Source organism: Typopeltis vanoorti, chromosome 9 (assembly GCF_054136105.1).
Source record: "Typopeltis vanoorti isolate ZY-2024b chromosome 9, IOZ_Tvanoo_1.0, whole genome shotgun sequence".
In the NCBI taxonomy this organism is placed as follows: domain Eukaryota; kingdom Metazoa; phylum Arthropoda; class Arachnida; order Uropygi; family Thelyphonidae; genus Typopeltis; species Typopeltis vanoorti.
In genome coordinates this window covers 125,375,678-125,399,509 of record NC_143557.1, presented here as the reverse complement: position 1 = coordinate 125,399,509, position 23,832 = coordinate 125,375,678, and the positions used below count along the sequence as shown (strand labels likewise).

At 35.3% G+C, this 23,832-nt stretch overlaps 1 protein-coding gene across 1 annotated transcript in view; it reads left to right on the top strand.

The window, feature by feature from the left end:
* Positions 1-23,832, top strand: part of LOC150103506 (type I phosphatidylinositol 4,5-bisphosphate 4-phosphatase-A) — a 150,074-nt gene that overhangs the window by 97,238 nt on the left and 29,004 nt on the right. The window contains exon 7 of the mRNA XM_090397953.1: positions 14,166-14,220. Coding sequence (XP_090254079.1) covers positions 14,166-14,220 — 55 coding nt within the window. The remainder of the gene's footprint in view (positions 1-14,165; positions 14,221-23,832) is intronic.

Genomic DNA, 23,832 nt, shown 5'->3' with positions numbered 1-23,832 from the left:
GTCTCTTTAACTGTTCAAATTGAGAATTGTCTTGAAACTATACTGAATATTTATTTATTTCCATTGTGAGTGACTTCGTATTTATTTGCTTATAAAAAGAACAAGAAGTAGACCAAGGTCTTGCTGGATTGATAATCTTTAAAGATTATCAATCTTCAATGACTGAGGCCTTTGGAGACTGAAATAAGACTATAAATAACAGATTAATTTGATGGAAAATTGTTGAAAGGAAAATAGTCTGATATAACTAAGTTTATGATATTACAAAGTATAGGGTATCCTGCACATATCAGAAATGATAGAGGTATAGTTTATGCAATTAACATCAAATTTGTGATATGTACCTTTAACCAGTATACAGGATGCTATGACAGTATTACATGATTTAGTTTGCATTATTACTATCATCCTATGAAAAAATTTCTTCCAGATTAGTCTTATTTGTCAGATCAGATCTTACATTTTGATCTTTTAAGGACATTACTTTTTCCCACCTAAATCTTGGTCTTCCTCGGGATCTTTTCCTGCCATCAAATGCCTATTATGTTACCCTTTCCCCATGCTGTTTAACATGTTCACGCCGGATTGTCTCGTGTTGTCTTGTGTCTTATGCATATGAGAGTGAATGTGTTAATCAACCTTAGATTAGCTCTGTTCACACATTCTTGATTGCTAATAATGTCTGATTCTTTTCTTAAATTTTCATTTTTAGCAATTCTGCCATTAATGTCATCTGTTTATACTCCACTAATTTTAATTCTCATATCTGTAGTCTGTACTCTGACTGGCTGTTTTATTTCTGTTATATGTTTAAATGCCAAGGGATCTGTTAATTTTCTTATCTTCCCTATATGGAAAGTTACTTGTGGAGAGGAAGGATAAAGCTCTAAGCTTATCACTAAGTTTATTATGAATAGTTGCAGAAAAATGCTGCATCCAAAACTTCTGTTACTCTTTTTTGCACTAAACTGACCTTTTAAAAATCATTGCATTCCTTTAACTTAATAAAGGTGATATATTATTAAAGCATTCAGTTGAACTCTCATATTTTATTATCACCAAGAAAACTTGAGGATTTTATCTGAACGGCAAGATCTATAACTATTAAACTTTGTTTGTAGCTTCCTCTTGTTAGAATTTGAAAGGTTCTTATTTAATAACTTGTTGTAATTGCACTGTAGTTTTCATGAAACATTGTATAGAATAAGATATAGCACAGGTGAAAAAATTTACCACACCTATAGTTAGTATAGGTCTATATATATATTCTGCTGTAATTTCATCTTTTGACATGCATATAGCCATTATTTACACAGAAATACAAGTATTCAAGAGCACTTAACTGGTATATTGTACATGGTATCTCATGCCATTAATTTCTAAATCCTGACATTAAATTGTTATTGCATACCTCATGTGTATCACCTAGCATCTGCTGTGTGATCTAATTTATTTATTTATTTTTAAGATCTTTCTACAGCTGACTCTCAAACAAATATAAATGACTTGTTGTGATGATAGAAATAGATAGTGAGTTGAACCCTCTGGCAGTTGGTTATAGTGAGTAAATTTTTTATAGTGGGGTTAGTTGCAGTGAGTTGACTGCACCATTCCCTCTCTCTCTCTGAAATCCTAGTTTGGCATTATCCCTTTAAATAGTTTGTACAATAGTATGACCACCATTCAATACCTTAAATGCTCTCATAATCTGCTCTAAGTGGGATGCAATGATTTCGGTCTATAACCTTCTAAAGCCACATGAAGTACAAAGCCTGTTCTTTCATCAGTGATATAAAACATTGCTAATGCGATTGCCTGAATAGATTTCTACCATTTTATCACACACAAACTTTGCCACAAACACACAGAATCTTGGTGCATACTTAGATATTATTTGATTAGGCCATTTAGCCATCACACTAATAATTAATTTCTGATTTGTAACTTAATGTCATCTTGAGAATGTTGGTGTTATAGTTAGAGATAAAGAGTATGAAATCTTGGCTGATCTTTGTATTGTATCTGCTGAAATAAAGAAAAATGTTTTTTTTTTTTCCCCTGCTTGTCATCTAATAGTGTTAGTGCATGATTTTATTTAGATTACAACTATTAGCAATTGAGGTTTTGGGGCCAGTGTCTGTTAATTGCAGGAATTCTCCGGTTTAGTTTCCTTAGTTAGTAGGATGAGAAACCTCAGTGGTTTTTTTTTTTTTTTCATAGAAATCATGCTGCCTCCATGTGAATGCCATAGATTGCATTCAAATCATGTATGTGTGTGGGGGGGGGGGGAGATATCATGAATATTGTTATAAGTTATATTCATGATATCTTCTATATTCTTACTAGTCTTCACAGGACTTTTTAAGCTACTTTTTTACATTTTTCTCTGTATTCTTTCAGGACACCTTCCTACTTATTTTTTAGGAACTTTCAGTATGATTTCTTCTTCTTTTCTAGAATTGCCTCTAATTTCTGCCTACCATGAATATTGGATTTTTTTTGTCCTTGCAAACAAATTCACATACCTCTGGCTAAATCAATTAATTCTAAGGTATGGTTCTTGTTTTCAAATTATTTTTTTCCTTCTTCTTTTTCACATCAAAGCTACTTAATTTTATAGAAAGCTTTTCACTTGGTTACAAAGTAATAATTATACTACTATTATTTATTATTATTATTATTATTATTACGGGTATCTCCATGGAGTCAGTAGACTCGTCGTGGGAGACCCAAACTAGCAAAATAATATCTGTCATATCTCTTCTTGAATTCATTTATCAGACGAAGAGCTCACAACTAAGTCAGGCAATGAATTCCACTCATTCACCACCCTCCAGGCAAAAAACCTTGTTCTGACACCTTTGTTAACCACGCTCTTCTTTAATTTCCAGAGATGACCTCTTGTTCTTCCATCACTATCACACAGCTGAAACATTTCCCCTGCATCAATCCTATAAAAACCTTTCAGTAATTTGAATGTTTCTATCATATCCCCTCTTCTTTGCCTATCAACCAATCTCTGCAATCCACAAGCTCTCAATCTATCAATGTAGGGAGCATTTTTTATATCACTCACCAACTTGGTCACTCTTCTCTGAACCCTCTCTACAGCCTCCTCATCTCCAAGGAATCCAGGTGGCCAGACCTGAGCACAGTAATCCAAATGTGGAAGTATCAGTGCTTTATGTGTGTGTATGAGTGTGTGTGTATGTGTGTATGAACCCTCTCTACAGCCTCCTCATCTCCAAGGAATCCAGGTGGCCAGACCTGAGCACAGTAATCCAAATGTGGAAGTATCAGTGCTTTATAAAGGGGAATAATAACCTCTTTATCTCTGGATGTCAGTGTGTTCCTCAACAACCAAGTAATCCTATGTGCAATCTTAGCAATGTGTCCTCTGAACTTCATCTTCCTATCTACCAATACCCCTAAGTCCCTAGCCTCATCAATCTCTTGGAGTACCTTTCCATCGATGTAGTACACAGCTGGTAATCTTTTAATCCCAAAATGCATGACCTTCATATTTTTGCCTATTTTACCAGCTTATTTAAATCCTCCTGCAAACTTTCAACATCAGCTTGATTTTTTATTGCACTACACAACTTTGCATCATCAGCAAACAACTGAATATCTCCCTTTAAGCCATTTCCTATATCATTTATATACAAATTAAACAACATTGACCCAAGCACAGAGCCCTGAGGCACACCACTGGTCACCTGCCTCATTCTGGACTCGGCTCCTCCATACACCACCTTATGGTATCTCTCCCTGAGCCATTCTGCTATCCATATCACCAATTTAATATCCATTCCCATCTGCTCCAATTTGCATAACAGTGTTCTATGGGATATCCTGTCAAAAGCCTTAGCAAAATCCAGAAGTACCACTGTGTAGCCAGTTCCTTTGTCCAACTCAGATGTTATTCTATTATGAATAGTTAATAGATTGCTAAGGCAGGATCTACCTTTAACAAAACCATGTTGGCCTCTATAGAGTATCATATCCTGATCCACCTATTCTTGAATTTTGTCTTTAACCAACTTTTCCAATACTTTTACCACTACTCCTGAGATGGTGATTGGTCTGTAATTAAATACCGCAGTTTTAGAGCCACCCTTATGCAAAGGAACCACTTTGCCTAACTTCCACTCCCTAGGGACCATACCAGAGTTCAAACTTAAATTAAATATCCAAGTAAGAGGGGGGGGGGTGCTTAAGGGTCAAAGCTGTATAACTGAGAGGAGACCTCAACATAGCCTTTAAAGGTATGTGGAGAACCGACCAGAGCTTCTGACCTAATGTCCAATCCTCACCTTCTCGTGGTGCACCCTGTTGAGTATCTACTTTGATACTGAAAGAACGAGGATGGGCTGGCAATTTGGGATTTAGCCGACCAAATTGTATTCTTATTGGTTAAACCAAAATAAAAAATGATGGTACAACATGACAAAATTTCATGCCGGCTGGGGCGTCACCCGGTTAAACAAGGGCCCCATTGTTTTCGCCAGGGAACCAGGGCGAACAGCGAAAAGTCAGCTACTGGAACAAATCTGAAAACAAACCCCAACTCAACATCACCAGAGTTAAAGATCGGTACTATCAACGTAAGAATCCTGAATGGCAAAGAAATGGAGCTAGCTGAGGAATTAGATAAGTACCAGATCGACATAATAGGGGTGACTAAAACAAAAAAGACCAAAACTGGTGAGATCTTTCTGAGCAATAAATACAAAATGTTATATTCAGGCAATGACAATCAAGGAAAAGGAGTAGCCATAGTATTCAACACAAAATACGAGGCTAATCTTCTTGAATGGCAGTCAGTCTCAAGTAGAGTAATGTGGGCAAATATGAGAATGGGGAACTGGACAATGAGACTTCTTTGTGCCTATGGTCCCACAGAAGGTTCTACTAAGGTAGAAGTGGAGGAATTTTTTGAGGCTTTAGAAAAAGCAACTGACACAATGAAAAAGGAAAAGTTGGTCCTTGTTGGGGATCTAAATAGCAGAGTAGGAAATGATTGTGAGACATACAAAAATATTTTGGGAAAATTTGGAGAAAAGAGCAAAGCTAATAATAATGGCAAATATCTGTTGGATTTCTGCTCAGGACATGGACTGGTTATTACTAACACCATGTTCCAACATAAAAATGTGCACAAATTCACATGGAGAGAAGAGGCTAGGAATAAGAAAAGTCTCATTGACTATGTTATTGTTGATAGTGATGTTTTCTCCCTGGTGCAGGACACCAGAGTGTACAGAGGATTTGAAATTGGAAGTGATCACTATTTAGTTAGCAGGATAAAATTGAATTTCATATTGAAAAGAATAACATGAAAAAAAGTTTTAAAGCGAATAAAAGTTGAGCAGCTCTCAGATGTGAACTGTAGACTAAAATACAGAAAGATTATTGAAAAGAAAATGAAAGGCATTTGAGAACAGGAATCAAACCTTTGAGATTCAGTGGCAAACTCTGAAGAAACCATTGATTGATTCTGCCAGAGAGGCATGTGGTGAGGTTGTGTGCAAGGATAAAAAAATCAGAACTCCCTGGTGGACACAGGAAGTTAAAGAGGCAGTGAAGGAAAAGAAGAAAGCATATCAAAAGTTCCTGGCAAATAAGTCAGCTTTTACTCTTACAGAATACAGAAACAAATGTAAGAAAGCTAAACAGTGTGTAAAACTAGCTAAACAAAAGTCATGGGAGGACTTTGGCAAGAATATAGAAAATAAATATCAAGAAGGTGGCAAAATATTCTGGAGGTTGTTGAAGAAGATTAGGAATGGAGGAAAGAGTGCTGTAAAAGGAGTTAGAGATGATAAAGGTGACATGAAAACAGGAGAAAAAGATATCCTTGAAGTATGGAGTAATTACTTTGAAAAACTGCTAAATGAAACAAGCAGTGATGACAGCACAGTGATAAAAAAAACACTGACCAGGCATGCAGTCAGGAATACATATCCATACTTGAAGTAGAAAAAGCCATCAAAGGCTTGAAATGTGGAAAGGCAGCAGGAGTAGATGATATTCGACCAGAAATGCTGAAGTATGGTGGTATAAAAGTCTTACAGTGGCTGCACTGCATAGTTCAGAAAGCCTGGACAGAGGGACGAATTCTCGATGATTGGAGTAGAGCTCTCATAGTACCCATATATAAAAAGGGAAATAAAACTGAATGTGAGAATTACAGAGGTATTTCCCTACTGAGTGTTCCTGGCAAGATCTATGCAAGTATACTTGAGAAACGGTTGAGAAGAATTGTGAAAGAAAAGCTTGGTGAAGAACAAGCTGGATTCAGGCCAAATAGAGGCTGTCAGGATCAGATCTTCACTTTATGACAAATAGTCGAGAAAGCATGGGAATATAACAAAGATCTGTATTTAAGTTTTGTCGATTTGGAAAAGGCATATGACAAGGTGCCAAGAGAGAAGCTATTCAATACGCTGCAGTTATATGGTGTCAATGGGGCATTATATCAAGCAATACTTAGTCTTTATTTGAGTTGTAAGTCAGCAGTTAGAATTGAAGGAAGTACAGGAAGATGGTTTAATGTTAAATCTAGTGTGAGACAAGGATGTACATTATCCCCTCTGTTATTCATTATCTATATGGATCACATTATGAAGGAATGTGGTATTAAACCTGATATCAAAATTGGAGATGTTAATGTCAGCTCTTTGCTTTATGCAGATGATGTTATACTTTTAAATAAATCCGCTACAAGTCTGCAAAATTCTCTGACTAAATTGAATAGCTGTTGTAATAGATATGGTATGAAGATCAGCAATAAAAAGACAAAGACAATGAAAATAGGCAGAATCATTGAAAATGTCAACTGTGTTGTGAATGGAGAACCTGTGGAACAAGTAAAACATTTCAGCTACTTAGGCACGATTTTTACTGAAGATGGTAAATTAAATATAGAAATAGACAACAGAATCAGCAAAGCTGGTATGCTGGGAAGTCAGTTGAATAAATTCATATGGAATAAGAAAGAAATTAGTCGGAACCCTAAATTAGCTGTATACAAGACAGTGTTCAAACCAGTTTTAACTTATGGATCTTAGAGCTGCGTCAGAAGTAAAACACTTGACCAAAGACTAGAGACCGCAGATATGAGAGTCCTGAGAAAGATTAGAGGCATGAACAGATGGCATCAATGGCAATATCATATTAAAAATGAGGATATTAGGAAAGAACTTGACATTGTCAGCATCCAGGAATGCATTAGCAGAGCTAATCTCAGATGGTATGGTTACTTAAGGAGAGGAAAGATTAGCAAAACAAGTGTTCTCTGCCAGGTTGGCAGGAAAACGACCCAGAGGAAGACCAAGATATAGGTGGATTGATACGGTACAAAGTGCCTTAGACGATAGAAATATAAGATCTGATAATGTTGGAGTCTTGACAAGTAACAGACTGATTTGGAGGAAAATTGTAGATAGGAAGTTAGTAATGATGTAATTTTTTCATGTAGTACTGTCATATGCTGTACACCCCTTGTGGGTACATGGCAGGAATTTGATGATGATGATGAAGTAAGAGGGGTTGACAATTGATTTGCACATTCACGCAACACCCGAGCTGATATTCCATCTATGCCTACAGCAGTGTTTGCATTTAAATTTTGCAATATATTTTAATTGATTGATTCTTTAGCTTCAATTCTCACATTAGATATTGCTACAGGTATAGAGATATCCTCACTTGGGTGATAGACTTTTGAAAAGTGATCACTCAGTAACTCGACTATTACATCTGATTTTGTCACCTCAATACCATCAGCACCCACTAAAGTTATCTTTCCGAAGTCATTCTTCCTCTTACTTGCCACATAGCGGAAGAACTCTTTGGGATTACCCTTGATCTCTTTGGCTAAGGTCTTCTCATAATCTGATTTAGCTTTTCTTACTATGCTGGTAACCTTCCTAGCTTGAGCCTTGTACTGCTCATGGGTGTCCTGATCGCCTTTCTCCTTGTAAATTCTCCATAACATTTCCTTTTTTTGCAGATCAAGCTTGATACTACTGCTCATCCATCTAATGCCTCCTGCCTTGTTTGACCTCCTGAACATGGGGATACAATCTGATATTGCTTTCCTCAGATACCTGCTGATTTTATCCTAAGTACTGCTAACATCTTTCCCTTGCAATATGTTCTGCCATGGGATGGCTGCAAGCTCACTCCGAAGCTTGTTATAATTGCCTAACCTGTAGTTCCGTACATACCCTTTCTTAACAGAAAAATCCACAGATTTTGCAACCTCCCAAGTCAATACCACATGATTGCTTTCACCAATTGGAGGTAACGAGGACACCTTACTTATGCATATAACCTCTGAACCAATAACCAGGTCCAACACTCTCACACCACGTGTCCCTTCAGTTAAGTACTGTTTCAAGTAATTATCTCGTAGAAGATGTATGAACTCCATTTCCTTTTTGCTACATGGTATTTCCTCCTTCCAATTGATATCACCATAATTAAAATCCCCCATAATAATCACTAAGCCTTCACTCATTGCACTGATTTGCTGATGCATGAATTCAATATCTCCCCCTGTACTCCCTGGCCTATAGCAGCATCCAACTGTATATTTGGTTGCATTGGTCACTATTTCACACCAGACCACCTCAAATGAACTCTCATTCACATATCTAACATCTTGATATACTACTTTCTTTGGCTGCAACACATCAGCTATCATCAACAGTACTCCTCCTCCTGTTCTATCTTCTCTATCCTCCCTGAAAATACTGTACCCATCACATTCAATTCCAGTGTCCACATCTTCTGCTGACAGCCAAGTTTCACCAATGCCTACAACTTTTGGTGAGATTTCACTGACTAATGCCAAAAATTCTTCTCTCTTATTTTGAATGCTTCTAGCATTGGTATACAAAAATTGTAGATTCCCTCTAGATCTTGTACTGGCTTTAGAACTGATATATAAGAACTGATTGCCGGCAAAGGTTGGTCGATTGGTAGAGCCTCTGCTACTAATGGCTCAGTTAAGTAAGTTTGAGCGCGGTTAGTAGTTGGAAGGGGGCCAATCGTTCGATGCTGTCGGCACACTCTCCCTCGATGAGTCTTTGGACTCCCTGGAGGTGTCAAAATAATAATAATAATAATAATAAGTCACTAGCTTCTGTAGTCCTATGCCGATTTTTATCCCCTCTCTTTTGCAATTTATTATGCATATAAGGATCAATAAATATACAATCAGTGCTAAAGTTTCTCTCTCTTACACTCAACCTTTTCAATATTAGTTTCCCTGCCCAATAACTTCAACTTGTTCAGAAAACAATAACTTCTTCAATCGCTTATGTCCTTCCATGTTAAGATGCAGTCCATCTCTAGCATACAACTGCCTTTTTCCTTCAAACACACTCCAAACATCAACAAATTCCAGACCTCTTTTTTTGCACATTCTTGCAATCATATCATTCATTATCATTGCTCGTCTACTTAACTCGTAATTGTCAAAACAAGGCAGCACACACACACACACTATCCTCCCATTGACACTTTTCCTCTTCACAATATCTAATAATGTTCTTAAATCTTTTCCTGCCCGATTTATACTACCTCTCAGGTCATTCGTACCCACCATAACTATCATCTTGTCTGCTTCGTGCCCTCTCCTTATTGCTAAAGCCACTCTTTCTATTGTCCCATCAGCCAAGCACTCCTCATGCATACCACTCTCCATACCCTTAATCATAGAATCACCATATATCTTACCACTCTTAACTTCATTCAAGTCCACACTCATGGACTCATTCTCTATGCTAATCAGCATGACTCTCCCAGCTTCATTACTCAGTGCTCTATTACTTACCCCTCCCCACTCTCACTACATCTCGTTTCTTCTAGGCCACTTGTGGTTTTATTTTGTTGACTCCCAATCACTCCCATACTATTTATTACTGCATCATTCACCAAAGACTCACCCATATGTAATCCTGTTCTAGTTACTTCAGCTAAAGTAATATCTATAGTCCTAATTTCTCTGTTTAACACATTAAACTCAGCTTTAACTTTCAGTATCTTCTTACCGAGCACTTCCACTTCCTCATGAAGAAGGTCATTTTTCATTTTCATAAACTCCTGCCAAAGTTCTTCCGCTACGGTCCGAATGTCAGCTTCCATTCCTAAACGCTCCAGCCTATCCCGACGCTTCTCACATACATTGACATTTTCATTCTTCTCATTTAGCCAGACCGACCACAGATCCTTCACATTTTTCGGTGCATACATGTAGCAGTTTCTGTAACGCATCCATTGCGAAAAATCTAATGCTGAGCCAGCCTTTCGTGTAGAAGTCCTGCGCGCCGCTGACATACGTTTCTTGTTGGACGCCATCTTTACACATTGAAATAGTGAAACGAACGGCAGTGAAAACACTATATATATACAACACAGTTCCAAACAATAACACTACTGAAGGACACTTGTATCTAACCGATGCACAACTGCAGCACAATTTGTGACAAAAAGCCACACTATATTTAACTTTCAAAAAAGAAAAATTATACATCATAAGAGCCGACTAATTAGTTTACTATGAACTTCGTGGAAATGGTAAATGTTTTCAGATAATTGTAAGATCTCAAATATTACACAAGAGATAGATGTTGAAAGTTTTTCCACTTATTTATATTATAAATTAAAGATGCCAAGAAATTATATTTTTGGTTTCACCCTTTATTCAATGTAAGCAAACAAAGTTTGCATGTGAAGTAACTTCACAACTGTTCAACTTGTATATAGAGGCTGCAACACCTTTTTTTTGCTAATTGTGTATGGAAATATGACTTCAATTGACTTATCTATATGTGAAGTCATATCACCACCAGCTTTAACTGGCACCAGTGCACAGGAGCTGTTTCTCTAGACCTATCCAAAGCATTTGACAAAATATGGCATTTCGAACTGCTACACAAACTTATCTCAGCCGGTATCTCACTAAAAATGGTTCATCTAATCCAATCATATCTTCAGAATAGATCAATACAAGTCAAAATCAATGGTTCTAACCTCATCCCAGTGTCATATCTTTGCTGGAGTGCCGTAGGGATCCCTACTGGCTCCATTATTGTTTTCTATATAGATGTCGGACATCCTGCACAATCCGATGTCTTCCATCCTGGCCCTGTATGCAGACAATACAGCAATACTAACCAGATCTCTCCGACCACATTTCATTACGATAAAGCTTCAAGAAAACCTTCTAAAGTTGAAGGGTTGGTTCTCCAAATGGGGATCGGAAGTCAACCCCCAAAAAAAGCTCAGCCATTCTTTTCTCGAAAAGGCCAATATCTCCTACAGGAGACATATTGCTATTCAATACTAAAATTCTCTGGCAGACAGAAACAAAATACCTGGGTGTAATGCTCGACAAAAAGCTAACTTTCAACTAACATATCAAGTCTATGTCCTCAAAGGCTTCTAAAGCATCGCTCAGATCTATCTGCTAATAAATAGAAATAACAAGCTAAGTAACAGAATCAAATTGTAGTTATACCAAATGACGATTCATCCTGTCATCACCTACGCCTCTCCAGCCTGGAGCCACACCTCTAATACTAACATTATCAAAATACGAGTACAGAACAAGTGCTTGAGAATGATTCTGAATGCCCAATGGTATGTTAGACACAATCAACCTCATAGAGATACAAATATTCCTTATATTTTCTCCTTCCTACAATCATTAGCAACTAAGTTCTTTCTAAAGACGTCCATACACCCGAATGATTTGGTGCAGCAAGCTGTAGCATACGAGGCTACGAATATGTTCAAATATAAAAAATCGAAAGTTATTCTAACTTCCTCCAATGATGCATAATCTCCATGCCCATCCAAGGCGAGCAAACTGATTATAAATTCTATCCTCATTGTAACCACAAACAGATAGCTAGGATTATGAAAAGCATCATGCTTCACTCCTAAAGTCAAATGTCAATTGTCATTGTCAATATGTGAAGTTATTAGCCTCTATATACGAGTTGCCCTGTCATGAAGTTACTTCATGTGCAAACTTTGTTTGCTTATACTTGGATAAAGGGTGAAACTAAGAATATAATTTCTTGGTATCTTTAATTTATAACATAACCAAGTAGAAAAACTTTCAACATCTATCTCTAATCCAGATTATTTTAATAAAGTGTGAAACCTTTTGACTACTTGTATATAGAAATATGACTTATGCATTACTTCATCCTTTGTATCACCTGGTACTGATATTCTGAGACAGGAATTGACTGTGAGATACGATGATTAATACCTTTGGAGGGTAATGGATGGCAGTGCCATAGCCAATGAAGTTCTAACTGAGGCTCGACTATTGCTGTTACCCTCCTACCATGATCAGAGCTTTAATAGCTCAATAACACCTTATCCCTACACTGTCCTCTACAGATAACGGGTAAGATGAAAAGCATTCTTGCTTCGCCCCTTTAAACCAGTCCTTATAAGGACTTAGTATCACCTCTGGCTCCCATTGATGAGATCTCAATAAAGGTTGAAAACGATTTGGGTAGTGACCCTTCTCATAATGCATATCATTATATATGTCCATAAGGATATGTGCTTTGCATTATGGGATACTAAGGCAAGTGATGTGAAGTCATCAGCCTCTATATAAGAGTTGTCCAGTCCTGAAAATGCTTCATGTGCAAACTTTGTTTGCTTACACATGGATCAAGGGTTTTTGGCATCTTAAATTTATTTTATATATTACAAATATTTGTATTCTTGTTTTAATCCTTTATCTAAACATGAACAAATAAAATGTTAAGCCTCTATATATATATAAATTATCTAGTTGTAAAGTCTACTAGGTGTTTCAACAACTAGGGCTACTCATGTTATAAAGACTGCCAATTTTCATAGCCATTGCAAAATGAAGTGTGCTGTGCATTAAGGCACAGCACATTTCATTTTGGATATATTGCAGTACATTATGGGAAGGATCACCACCCATACTGGTTTTGATCTTTATATAGGTCTCGTTGTTGGAAGCTAAATCATTATAGAAGTCATTTTCCACATACAGGCAACAAATTGCTGTGGATGTGATATCAACAGCCTCTACATACAAAGATTTTCCCACATCACCTGTTTAAAAGTGGTTGCCATTCAAGAAGTTTAGATTAATTTAATGTTGAATGCTATAGTGGCTCTTTCCTTTTCCTGATCGCCGTTTGCTCAAATATAACATCTTAGTTATTGCTCAGCAGTATGTCGCCTGTCTTAGTCTTTGTCTTGATATCGGTTATGTTGACACGGTACTTATTTAAGAAATTTTGCTACTAGTTTTTTTTATTTATTTATAATTCCTTATGTTAGTGGTGTTATCGTCATTCTGCTAAAGGTAAGTTTGAAAATAAAATATTAACATATGGCAGTCCACTTTCATTAAAAATTATTAATGAAATTGGACTGCCATACTTACATACAGTGTTTGGTACTCCACTAACTCATGTGGGATCTTATATGTTAATACAGTTCATATTGGCCCTCAAAAAAAAAAAAAAAAAAGTTTGAATGCTGTTTATTGAATCATTTTCAGCCTTTTGAATACAGCAAATGATTGAAAAGCACGCCTATTCAAATCTTAGCTAATAACAGTGTTAACTCAATAGCACATAACATTATAGTGACTCACTCCTGTCAAACTACCAAGAAAGTGTTGACTGAAGCCTCATAGCATTAATGCTATCCTGAAGATGTGGTCAGCTTTAACTATTCCTTTAGTTGCTATGAGTCATCTAAACTGTAAAGAATCTTTACTAGAACTTTATTAATAAAGGTGAATTTAGCAAAATTTTTCCTCCCAGAAACTTTTCATCCTACAGAAGAACAGAAAAGAATGTAGTCAAGTTTCATAGTGAACTCATATGAACCATTTGATTCAGTTGGAATTACAGCTGAAGCAGTTAAATTCACTATAATGAAACACTCAATGCATTTTGTTAGCTGAATTTATATCATCTTAGTATTTAAATTACTTTCAGGAATATTTTTTATAAAAATGCACCATATTTTTTTTAGAAAAGAATGTACTGTAATTTTAAGGAGGAGGTGATCAGTGAACTTTAAAAAAAAGTTGAATTTTAATACTGATATCATCTATTTTGAAATTTTCCATACAGGCTGGGACATATCAATATGCAGAGAACCATAAACTTATTTCTATTGCGTATGTAGGTAAGTGTTTCCATTATTTTATAATTAATTTTAAAACATTATGTTGTAGAATGGCTATGCATCTTGATCCTTTCTTTTAGGGTTACACGGTGATCAGCATTCATTTTAAAAATTTTATGGAATCTACAACCGTGTTAAAATAACTTTTTTTATTATCCTGACGTTTTGATCTTCACATCAAGATCATCATCTGGAGCATACATACATATACAGGACAAGCTGAGTTACATCATTAACTGTAAGCTAGAGAAACAATGAATTGATCACGTTATTCTACTGGCGTGACCTCTGGTGGAAAAAAAATAAATAAAATAAAATAAAATAAAAATAATTTTTACATCAAGCTAAATTCTATTTTTACAATGGCAGGAATAAACATTCTTTTAGATGGTTTTCTTTCAGAAACAATTGGTGTCCTATTTTTAGTATTACAATTCTTATTTTTGATTTACAATACTGGATTTTCTGCAGTCCTGTTTATAATTGTTCTTGGTGAGGAAGGTCGAATATATACCTTCCATATGTTTGGGATTTTTAAACCATCATTGTTGTTCAGATTGGGGTGGTTGCTGATAATCTCACAGGCTTCCTTGAATTTCCGTTCATACCATGTTCTAGTGTGATGTAGACAGCTGGTGATTTTCCAGTCAATTCTGTGTAAGGCATTCAGGGCATGATCAGAAAGGCCAGCTTCACCATAATTATTATATTTAATGTGTCGTTTATTTTCTTTTTGTCTAATAGGAATAGTGCATCCTGTTTCTCCTATATATGGTATGTTGCAAGTACAATAAATCCGGTATACTCCAGGGTGAGCTAGTGGAGGGACTGGGTCTGTGGATGAGTTTAGTAAGCTTTTTAATTTTGTAGGAGGTTTAAAGGTTGCTTTGAGGTTGTACTTTTGTAGTACTCTGTTTATTTTGTCTGATATTCCTTTAATGTAGGGAATGGTTATAGTTTTACTGTAGTCTGGTTTGTTTTTGTTTTTTATTGTGGTTTTGTAGAGAATTTTGTTTATAGTGCTTTGGCTGTATCCGTTTTTTTGTAAGTTATTACTGATAATTTTAAATTCGTCTTTCAGTGCCTGTTCACTGGAACAAATCGTCTGAGCACTGTTTTTTTGTGTGTTGATGACACCTAGTTTTTGTGTGGGGTGGTGGTAGGAGTTTATATGTATATATTGTCCCGTATGTGTCGGTTTTCGGTAAACAGTGAAGGAAAGATTGCCTGAGGGAAGACGTGTGACAAGTGTATCTAGAAATGGAAGTGTGTCGTGCTTTTCAATTGTGAACTGTATGCGTTTGTGTTGTTTGTTTAGGTGGCTAAGGAATGTGTCTAATGTCTGGCGGCCATGGGGCCAGATCGCAAAAACATCGTCAACGTATCTAAGCCAGACTTTGAGTTTTAGAGGGGAGGAATCTAGGGCAAGTTGCTCAAAATGTTCCATGTAAAAGTTAGCAATGGGGGGATAATGGCGAGCCCATGGTTGTGTCTTCTTTTTGTAAGTAGAAGGCGTTTTGCCATACAAAATAATCCGACCGTAATACATGCGAAAAAAGCGCCGTGATATCTGGAGGGAATTTGTTCTGTAGGAGAAGGATTGTGTCATTGATTGGGACATTCGTAAAGAGGGCAAAGATGTCAAAACACTAATAAATCGTCTTTTTCTAATGTAATGTTTATGAAGTAATGTAATCTTTGATGATGTTTATGAAGTGTTGTGTGTTTTTGATATAGGAGGGGGAATGACCTACCAACTCCTTCAGTGTTGCCACTAATTTTTTAGCTAAGTGATACATCGGGCTATCAATTCCTTCAACGATAGGTCTTAGCAGGGTGTGTTTTCTTTGTGAATTTTTGGTAGCCCGTAAATTCTAGGGGAGCCCGCGTAATGAAGGAACAGTTTTTTGACTGTATCTTCGGGCCATGTGGTAATTGATTTAAGTAGTTTCTCTGTTTTGTTTTTTGTTCTATTAGTTGGGTTGTAGTTAACTAATTTGTGTGTTATTGTCAGAGACCAGCAGATTCATATTTTCTATATAAGTGGTACGGTTTAAAATGACAGTGGCATTTCCTTTATCGGCTCTGGTTATTACTATGTTCGGATTTGTTTTAAGTGATTTTATCGTGTTAATTCGTGTTTAGTTATGTTGCTTGTTATTGTTTTGTTATGGTTTAAAATGTTCGCAGTTTCTATACGTATTTTGTCTGCTATGTTATTAGGTATGAATCTTAGGCCTCTTTCCATATTACAAATAACTTCAAGTTTGTCTATCGTTTTTGGTGCTATAGCAAAATTTAAACCTTTGTTAAGTATAGAGATTTCGTCTTTGTTTAGAGCTGGAGTATACCAGATTTATTGTACTTGCAACATACCATATATAGGAGAAACAGGATGCACTATTCCTATTAGACAAAAAGAACATAAACGACACATTAAATATAATTATTATGGTGAAGCTAGCCTTTCTGATCATGCCCTGAATACCTTACACAGAATTGACTGGAAAACCACCAGCTGTCTACATCACACTAGAACATGGTATGAACGGAAATTCAAGGAAGCCCTGTGAGATTATCAGCAACCACCCCAATCTGAACAACAATGATGGTTTAAAAATCCCAGACATATGGAAGGTATGTATTTGACCTTCCTCACCAAGAACAATTATAAACAGGACTGTAGAAAATCCAGTATTGTAAATCAAAAATAAGAATTGTAATACTAAAAATAGGACACCAATTGTTTCTGAAAGAAAACCATCTAAAAGAATGTTTATTCCTGCCATTGTAAAAATAGAATTTAGCTTGATGTAAAAATTTATTTTTATTTTATTTTATTTTTATTTTTATTTATTTATTTATTTTTTCTACCAGAGGTCACGCCAGTAGAATAACATGTGATCAAATCATTGTTTCTCTAGCTTACAGTTAATGATGTAACTCAGCTTGTCCTGTATGTGTATGTATGCTCCAGATGATGATCTTGATGTGAAGATCGAAACGTCGGGATAATAAAAAAAAGTTATTTTAACACAGTTGTAAATTCCATAAAATTTTTAAAATGAAAGCTATGCATCTTGCAACCATATGCCTGGGAAAAGAGTATCCTGAGTTCGATTCCCATCGCTGATGTGACGAGCTTAAGGATCTTCCTCAGACATAGCCAAGTTAACCAGTCTTGGGTGTGGACAGCAGGGTTTTTCCTCCCCAGTTTATCTGGGGTTTTTCCTCCCACATGCAGGCAAACCAGCCCCCATGAAGACACAAGTTACAGCCACAGGATATACCGGGAGGTAGGGCTAGCCACCCTATCCTCAGGACAGGTACCACTTGGAAGGGCTTAAGTTAGCCCTGTAACAGGGCAGTAGGCCTAACATGTAGAAGGGGAGAAGATGTTGTTAGAAGTACATTTTTAATAATAAAATTTTGCCTAACTTTTTAACCTAATTTCTAGAATTATACAAATATAGTTTTAAATATATGAAAAAGAATCTAAATGACTTGGTATTGATAGCACAGCAGTGAAACAAAGAACAAATTTATCTATTTATTCTGTACTAGTAAAAGTAACAAAATTTACTCTCAAAACAACTTCAAGTTTGGACAATTAGCCTCCAAGAACTGTTAATATATGGAGAAATTTTATTCTACAGAATAAGATTTCTTGCACTATTGAAAGACAAATCTTGATCAGGTCAGTATTTTCCTAATATTGGGCCTTTTTTAGGTCACTGTATATATGCTGAATCTTAGGTAGAGAGCTTTGAACATCAGATTCTTGATATGTATACCACAAAGGGTGTACTTATGAACAGTTTTCCTCCAATTGTATGCCAGGACTATAGTATATTAGGAGATCAAAATATAATCTGTTATATTTTGATCTCATAATATACTTAAGTGCATCAGTTCACTGATATCTTGATCTTCCTGTGGTTCTTTTTTTTCTGCCATCCTCAAATACATATGTTGCTAACCTTTCCTTTCCCAAACTTTTAATCGACCTTACCACATCAAATTAACTATGCTTACACATTCTTGAATGTTAACAACTTTCTAATACTTTCTTAATTTTTAATATGATGTTGCTATTGATGATGTGTACATTTTCTTTCTTTCTTTCCTTTTTGTTTCAGAACTCATATCTGTGGTCTCTAATCAACTGTTCTAAACTAATTCCTAGATCCATAAGTTAAAATTGGTTTGAACATTATCTTGCATATTACTGGTTTAGTGTTTTGGCTAATTTCTTTCCATGAATTTATTCATTTCACTTCTTGTTATACAAGCTTTTCTTATTCTGTTATATATTGCCAAATTTAATTTGGCATATTTATTAAAAATTGTGCCTAAATAGTTGAAATATCTTGCTTGTTCTGTAGGTTCTTATTTTAGGATACATCCTAATGTTTCAATGTTCTGCCAGGTTTCAAGTTTTTGCTGATTTTCATGCTAAATTTGTTGCAGCAGCGTTAATCAGTTTTGTTATGGAATCCTGCTGATGTTTGACTAACGTGGTTTCCTTCAAGTAAACAGCTAAGATTCACATCTCCAGTTTCAATATTAGGTTTAATGCATTTCATAATATGATCCATATAGATAATGGATTACAGTGCAAATTAGTGTTTTGAATCTTGACTGTGTTTCCAGGACTCGAGACATTTTTTTTCCAGATCCTGGGAATTCCCAAGACTATACAATTTCACTCATGAAAATTATTTGGAATATATTTATTATATTTAAAAAAATGTATTAACAACTACCAAATGTGAATGCCATGATTTAGGTGAATAAGTTTTCAACTGAGCTTTCATGTCCAAATTTCTGCATCATCCTCGCTCCCTCTGTCATTATGGGGAAGCAAAAAATGTTTTATATATATATATATATATATATATATATATATATATGAAAAAGAATCTAAATGACTTGGTATTAATAGCACAACATGAAACAAAGAATAAATTTATCTATTGATATATATATTTTTTTTTTTTTTCCCAAAAATTATTCCAAATTATTACAATCTTGAAGTCCAATGAATATCAACTAACAAACATTTTTCCAGGCATACAAACTAATCCTAAATTTAAAATTTTTGTCTTCTGTGTGCAACAGTACTGAAATGCCTTGTTTCCAATACTGGTCCACTCATCGAAAAATAGCAATACAAGGAACAGCCAATCACAAGCAAAGTGAGAAGCAGCCAACCACCAATGGACCACGGGCAGATTATCAACATATCCAGCCACAATCTTAATGATAGAGAACTCTTGCTTCTCTATCATTGAGATAGAGAAGCAAAAAGGCTTAAACTATACTATCACACTAAAGTCAGTCAACAAGTAGACTTCATCTACCATATTAAAAGAGGTCTAAAGTTCCTCCCCCAATAAAATCTGGTTAGAAACATCTAATATACTAAATCACATAACAATGAAGATTAATTAGTCAGCTTTAATATTACTATCCTTTTCGTGAATGTTGACACGAAGAACTGTGTCATGATCAGTTTCAAATCATGATCAGCTTCACTCTGGATATTTTGTGTGGAAAAATAATTTCTACTTGCAAAAAATGCCCTGCTCCCAATAGCTAACTTTTGCGTGTAAGACATTGAGCAACGAACTCTAGATTTAGTAAGTCTAAAGCCCAAAGTCTGTCTCAGATAAGTTGCCAGTATATTTGCCATTTGGTCCCACAGCTGCTAAACATTAAATATATTCGTAAGCCACCTGAATAAACAACACAAACATATATCTAATTTACTATCGAGATTGAAAATGATAACTCTCTACCTTTTCTAAATGCACTAGAAACGTCTCGTAAACCTACACATACATACACAAAGATTCGTACCACCATCCAACACAAAAACTAGGGGTCATTGGCACCCTCAAACATAGAGCCCTAATAATTTTCTCTGATGAGCAGGTACTGAAGAAGGAATATGAAATTATTAGCCAAACCTTTGTAAAAAAAAAAAAGCTTAAAAAATTACAAGATACTCTATAATAATGCCATGAAAAGTAAAAAAAAAAATTATGAAAATGCCATATCATACATTAGGAGGATATCAGAACAACTAGAACCTTACATAAATATAATATTAGGGCAACTTTCAAACTTCTTGCAAAATTAAAAAATATACTCAGCTCATCCAGAGATCCCTTTCCTTACCTTTCCCATCCCAGTGGTTTACAAAATCCAGTGCACCTGCAACTTACCCTACGTAGGGAGAAACAGGGTGCAATAAGTAAGAAAAGATGAACACAAATGCCACATTAAATTCATTCACTAGGGTAAAACAGGCATGTCAGACCATGTACTCCAAACCTATCACAGAATTAACTGGAAAGGCACCAAGTTCCTACACCAGACCCAAACCTGGTTTGAATTTTCTAATTCAAGGAAGCTTGTGAGATGATAATTTATCATCCTAATCTCAACCAGAATGATGGATTAGTAATTCCAAAAATCTAGAAGATCCATCTGCAACTTGTAGAGCATTCCAGAACATGATGAAACCTTAAGATAACAGGACTGTAGAGATACATTTGAAAAAAATGTATCTCTACATTTGGTGAAAAAAAAATGTAATAATTTTGTTTCCACCAGAGGTTAGGCTAGTGTAAACATTCAATGAAGCAGTCAGTTTTAGCATATTTTTGTGTAGTGTCGTGTCATATTTTCTTAATTTTTTAAATAAATAACTGCTCTAACACGTGTTTTTGTTCCATGAATTCTACACAAAATGAAATGCTGACCATTGTGTAACTGTGAAAAAGAGAATTAAAAAATGCCTTTGATAATGCTAGCTTGAGTTAGTGAAATGTCAGGTTTTAAATACTTAATTTAGTTATGAAATTTAGTTAGTCTGTATAATGGCCTGTTTATACCATATTATGTATAGTGTTTTGAGTGCTTTTCTCTTGATATCTTGTCATATGCATTTTTCCAGATATACAACAAAATCTGAATACTAAAATTTCTGCTATTTACTTAGAGGAAATTTGATTCTGACTTTATTTAACCCAAAACCAGCTTGTTCTTTGTTTCTCTTCCATAGTTTTCCCTAGCTTCTCAGGTATGGTGGCATATAAATCTTACCTAGAATATACAGTAAGGATATTCATCTGTAATTCTTAATTATTATTATTATTATTATAGGTATAATAATATTATTATACCTAATATTATAATAATAATATTATTATTATATTATTATTTGGAGTGTATTATAGATATACTCCAAATCTTCTGAAATTCAATTTTCTGACCAGTCATTTTGAATTATGCAGCATGCATTGTAGCCCTTGGGCAATATCCATATTTGAGCATTTCTGATCAAATATCATCTACTCCAGCTACCTTTTGTCAGTGGGATTATAATTTCTGAATATCTACTGTCACCGAGTATACAAGATGGAATATTACTACATGATTAAATTTACATTATTATTAACCTGTTATTTTTTATATCCAAGATTGTGAGATGCTACGTTTCATTCTTCTAAACCATTACAAACTACATCAGTCCACCTAAATCTTGGTTCTATTCTTGATCTTTTTCTTGCCATCATGGCATCAAACACCTGTTTCACTGACCTAGCCTCTTATTCTGTTCAAGTAACCATACTACTTTTGATTAACTTTGCTTTCACATTTATGAATGCTAAGAATGTATTAGGATTCAAAACGACAACCTATTTGTTGGGAAGTGGATATGCTATCCAGGCTGGCAAAGGTGGCATTTCTGTTTGAATCCTACATTTATATTTATTATATCTGCTATTTCAAACTTTGGAGGTATTTAAACTATATGATATAAAAATCAGCAAATAAAATTACACTGAAAATGAGCAGAAAAATGAAAAACATGCAGTGCATTCCCAGTTTGGAATGTAAAGAACTAAAACAGTCCAGCTATTATAAGCACAACTTTTAATGAAGATTGCAAATTAAATATGGATATATATATAGATAATGGAATAAGCAAAACTGACATGGTGTGGTGCCAATTGAATAAATTTATCATCATTAATTTCTTTATGTACCCCAAGGGGGTGTTCGAGTTACTATGACAGCAATCTAACATTTCATTCTTCTAAGGTACTTCTAACTGAATTAATCCACCTGGACCTTCATCTTCCTCTGGGTCTCTTCCTTGCCATCTTGGCATCAAACACCTGTTTTTCTTACCTTTCCGCATCCATTCTATTTAAGTAGCCATACCACCTTAGATTAGCTCTGCTTATACATTCTTGAATACTAATAGTGTCCAAGTTCCTTTCTAATATCATTTTTAATATGATTCTGCTATTGATGCCATTGGTTCACTCTCCTAATTTTTCTTAGAACCCTCATATCTGTAGTCTCTAGTCTTTGATCAAGTCCTTTATTTCTAACCCAACTCTCAGATCCATAATTTAAAACTGATTTAAACACTCTTTTGTATACTTTGGTGTTTTGGTTAATTTCACTCTTATTATATATAAATTTATTCAGCTGGCTGCCCACTATACTGGCTTTGCTTATTCCGTTGTCTATTTCCACATTTAACCTGCCATTTTTACTAAAAAAACTCTGCCTAAATAGCTGAAATATTTTACTTTATCTACAGGATCTTTATTCAGAATGCAGATGAAGTTTTCTGTGCTCCTGCCTATTATTATGCCAAATTTGTTACAGCTGTTATTCAGTTTAGTTGGAGAATCCTGGAGACTTGCACTAGATATGTTTAAGAGTACAACATAATCTGCAAAGAGCCAAGTTTGACATGCCCAATTCTAATATCAGACTTAATACGACTTTATTTCATAATATGATACATATAGATGAATTAAGAGTGGAGATAATGTGTTTGTTATTACTATGTTACTATGTCTTACCCCTGATTTTACTTCAAACCATCTTCCTGTATTTCCTTCAGCTTTAACTGCTGACTGACAACTTATATAGAGCACCTTGTCGTATACCTTTCCCAGGTCTACAAAAGTTAAGTACAGATCCTTGTCGTATTCTCACGTTTTCACAGCTATTTTGTCTTAAAGTGAAAATCAAATTAATAAAGAACATCTCGGGATGCAGAACATATAAGGAACTTTTTCGAACAGCAAGGAATAGAGAAGACTGGAAGATCCTGCTCAAGAGAAGATTCAACCCGTCTTAGATGGAAGAGAAGAAGGGAGAGTGAAAATCTGATCTTGACAACCTTTATTTGGCCAGAACCCAGCTTGTTCTTCTCCAAGTTTCTCTTCCACAATCTTTCTCAACCTCTTTTCAAGTATGATTGCATAAATCTTACTTGGAACACTTAGTAGAGAAAATTCCTCTGTAATTCTTACATTCAGCTTTATTCCCTTTTTTATAGATGGGTACTACTAGAGTTCTATTCCAATCATTGGGAATTCGACTTTCTGTCCAGTCCCTCTGAATTATGTAGTGCAGTCACTGCAAAACTTTTATACCTCCATATTTAATCATTTCTTGTCGAATATCATCTATCCATCTTTCCACATTTGAACTTTTTGATAACTTTTTCTACCTCAAGTATTGATATGTACTCCTCTTTGCATTCCACTTGAAATTTTCTATTATGGTTCTGTC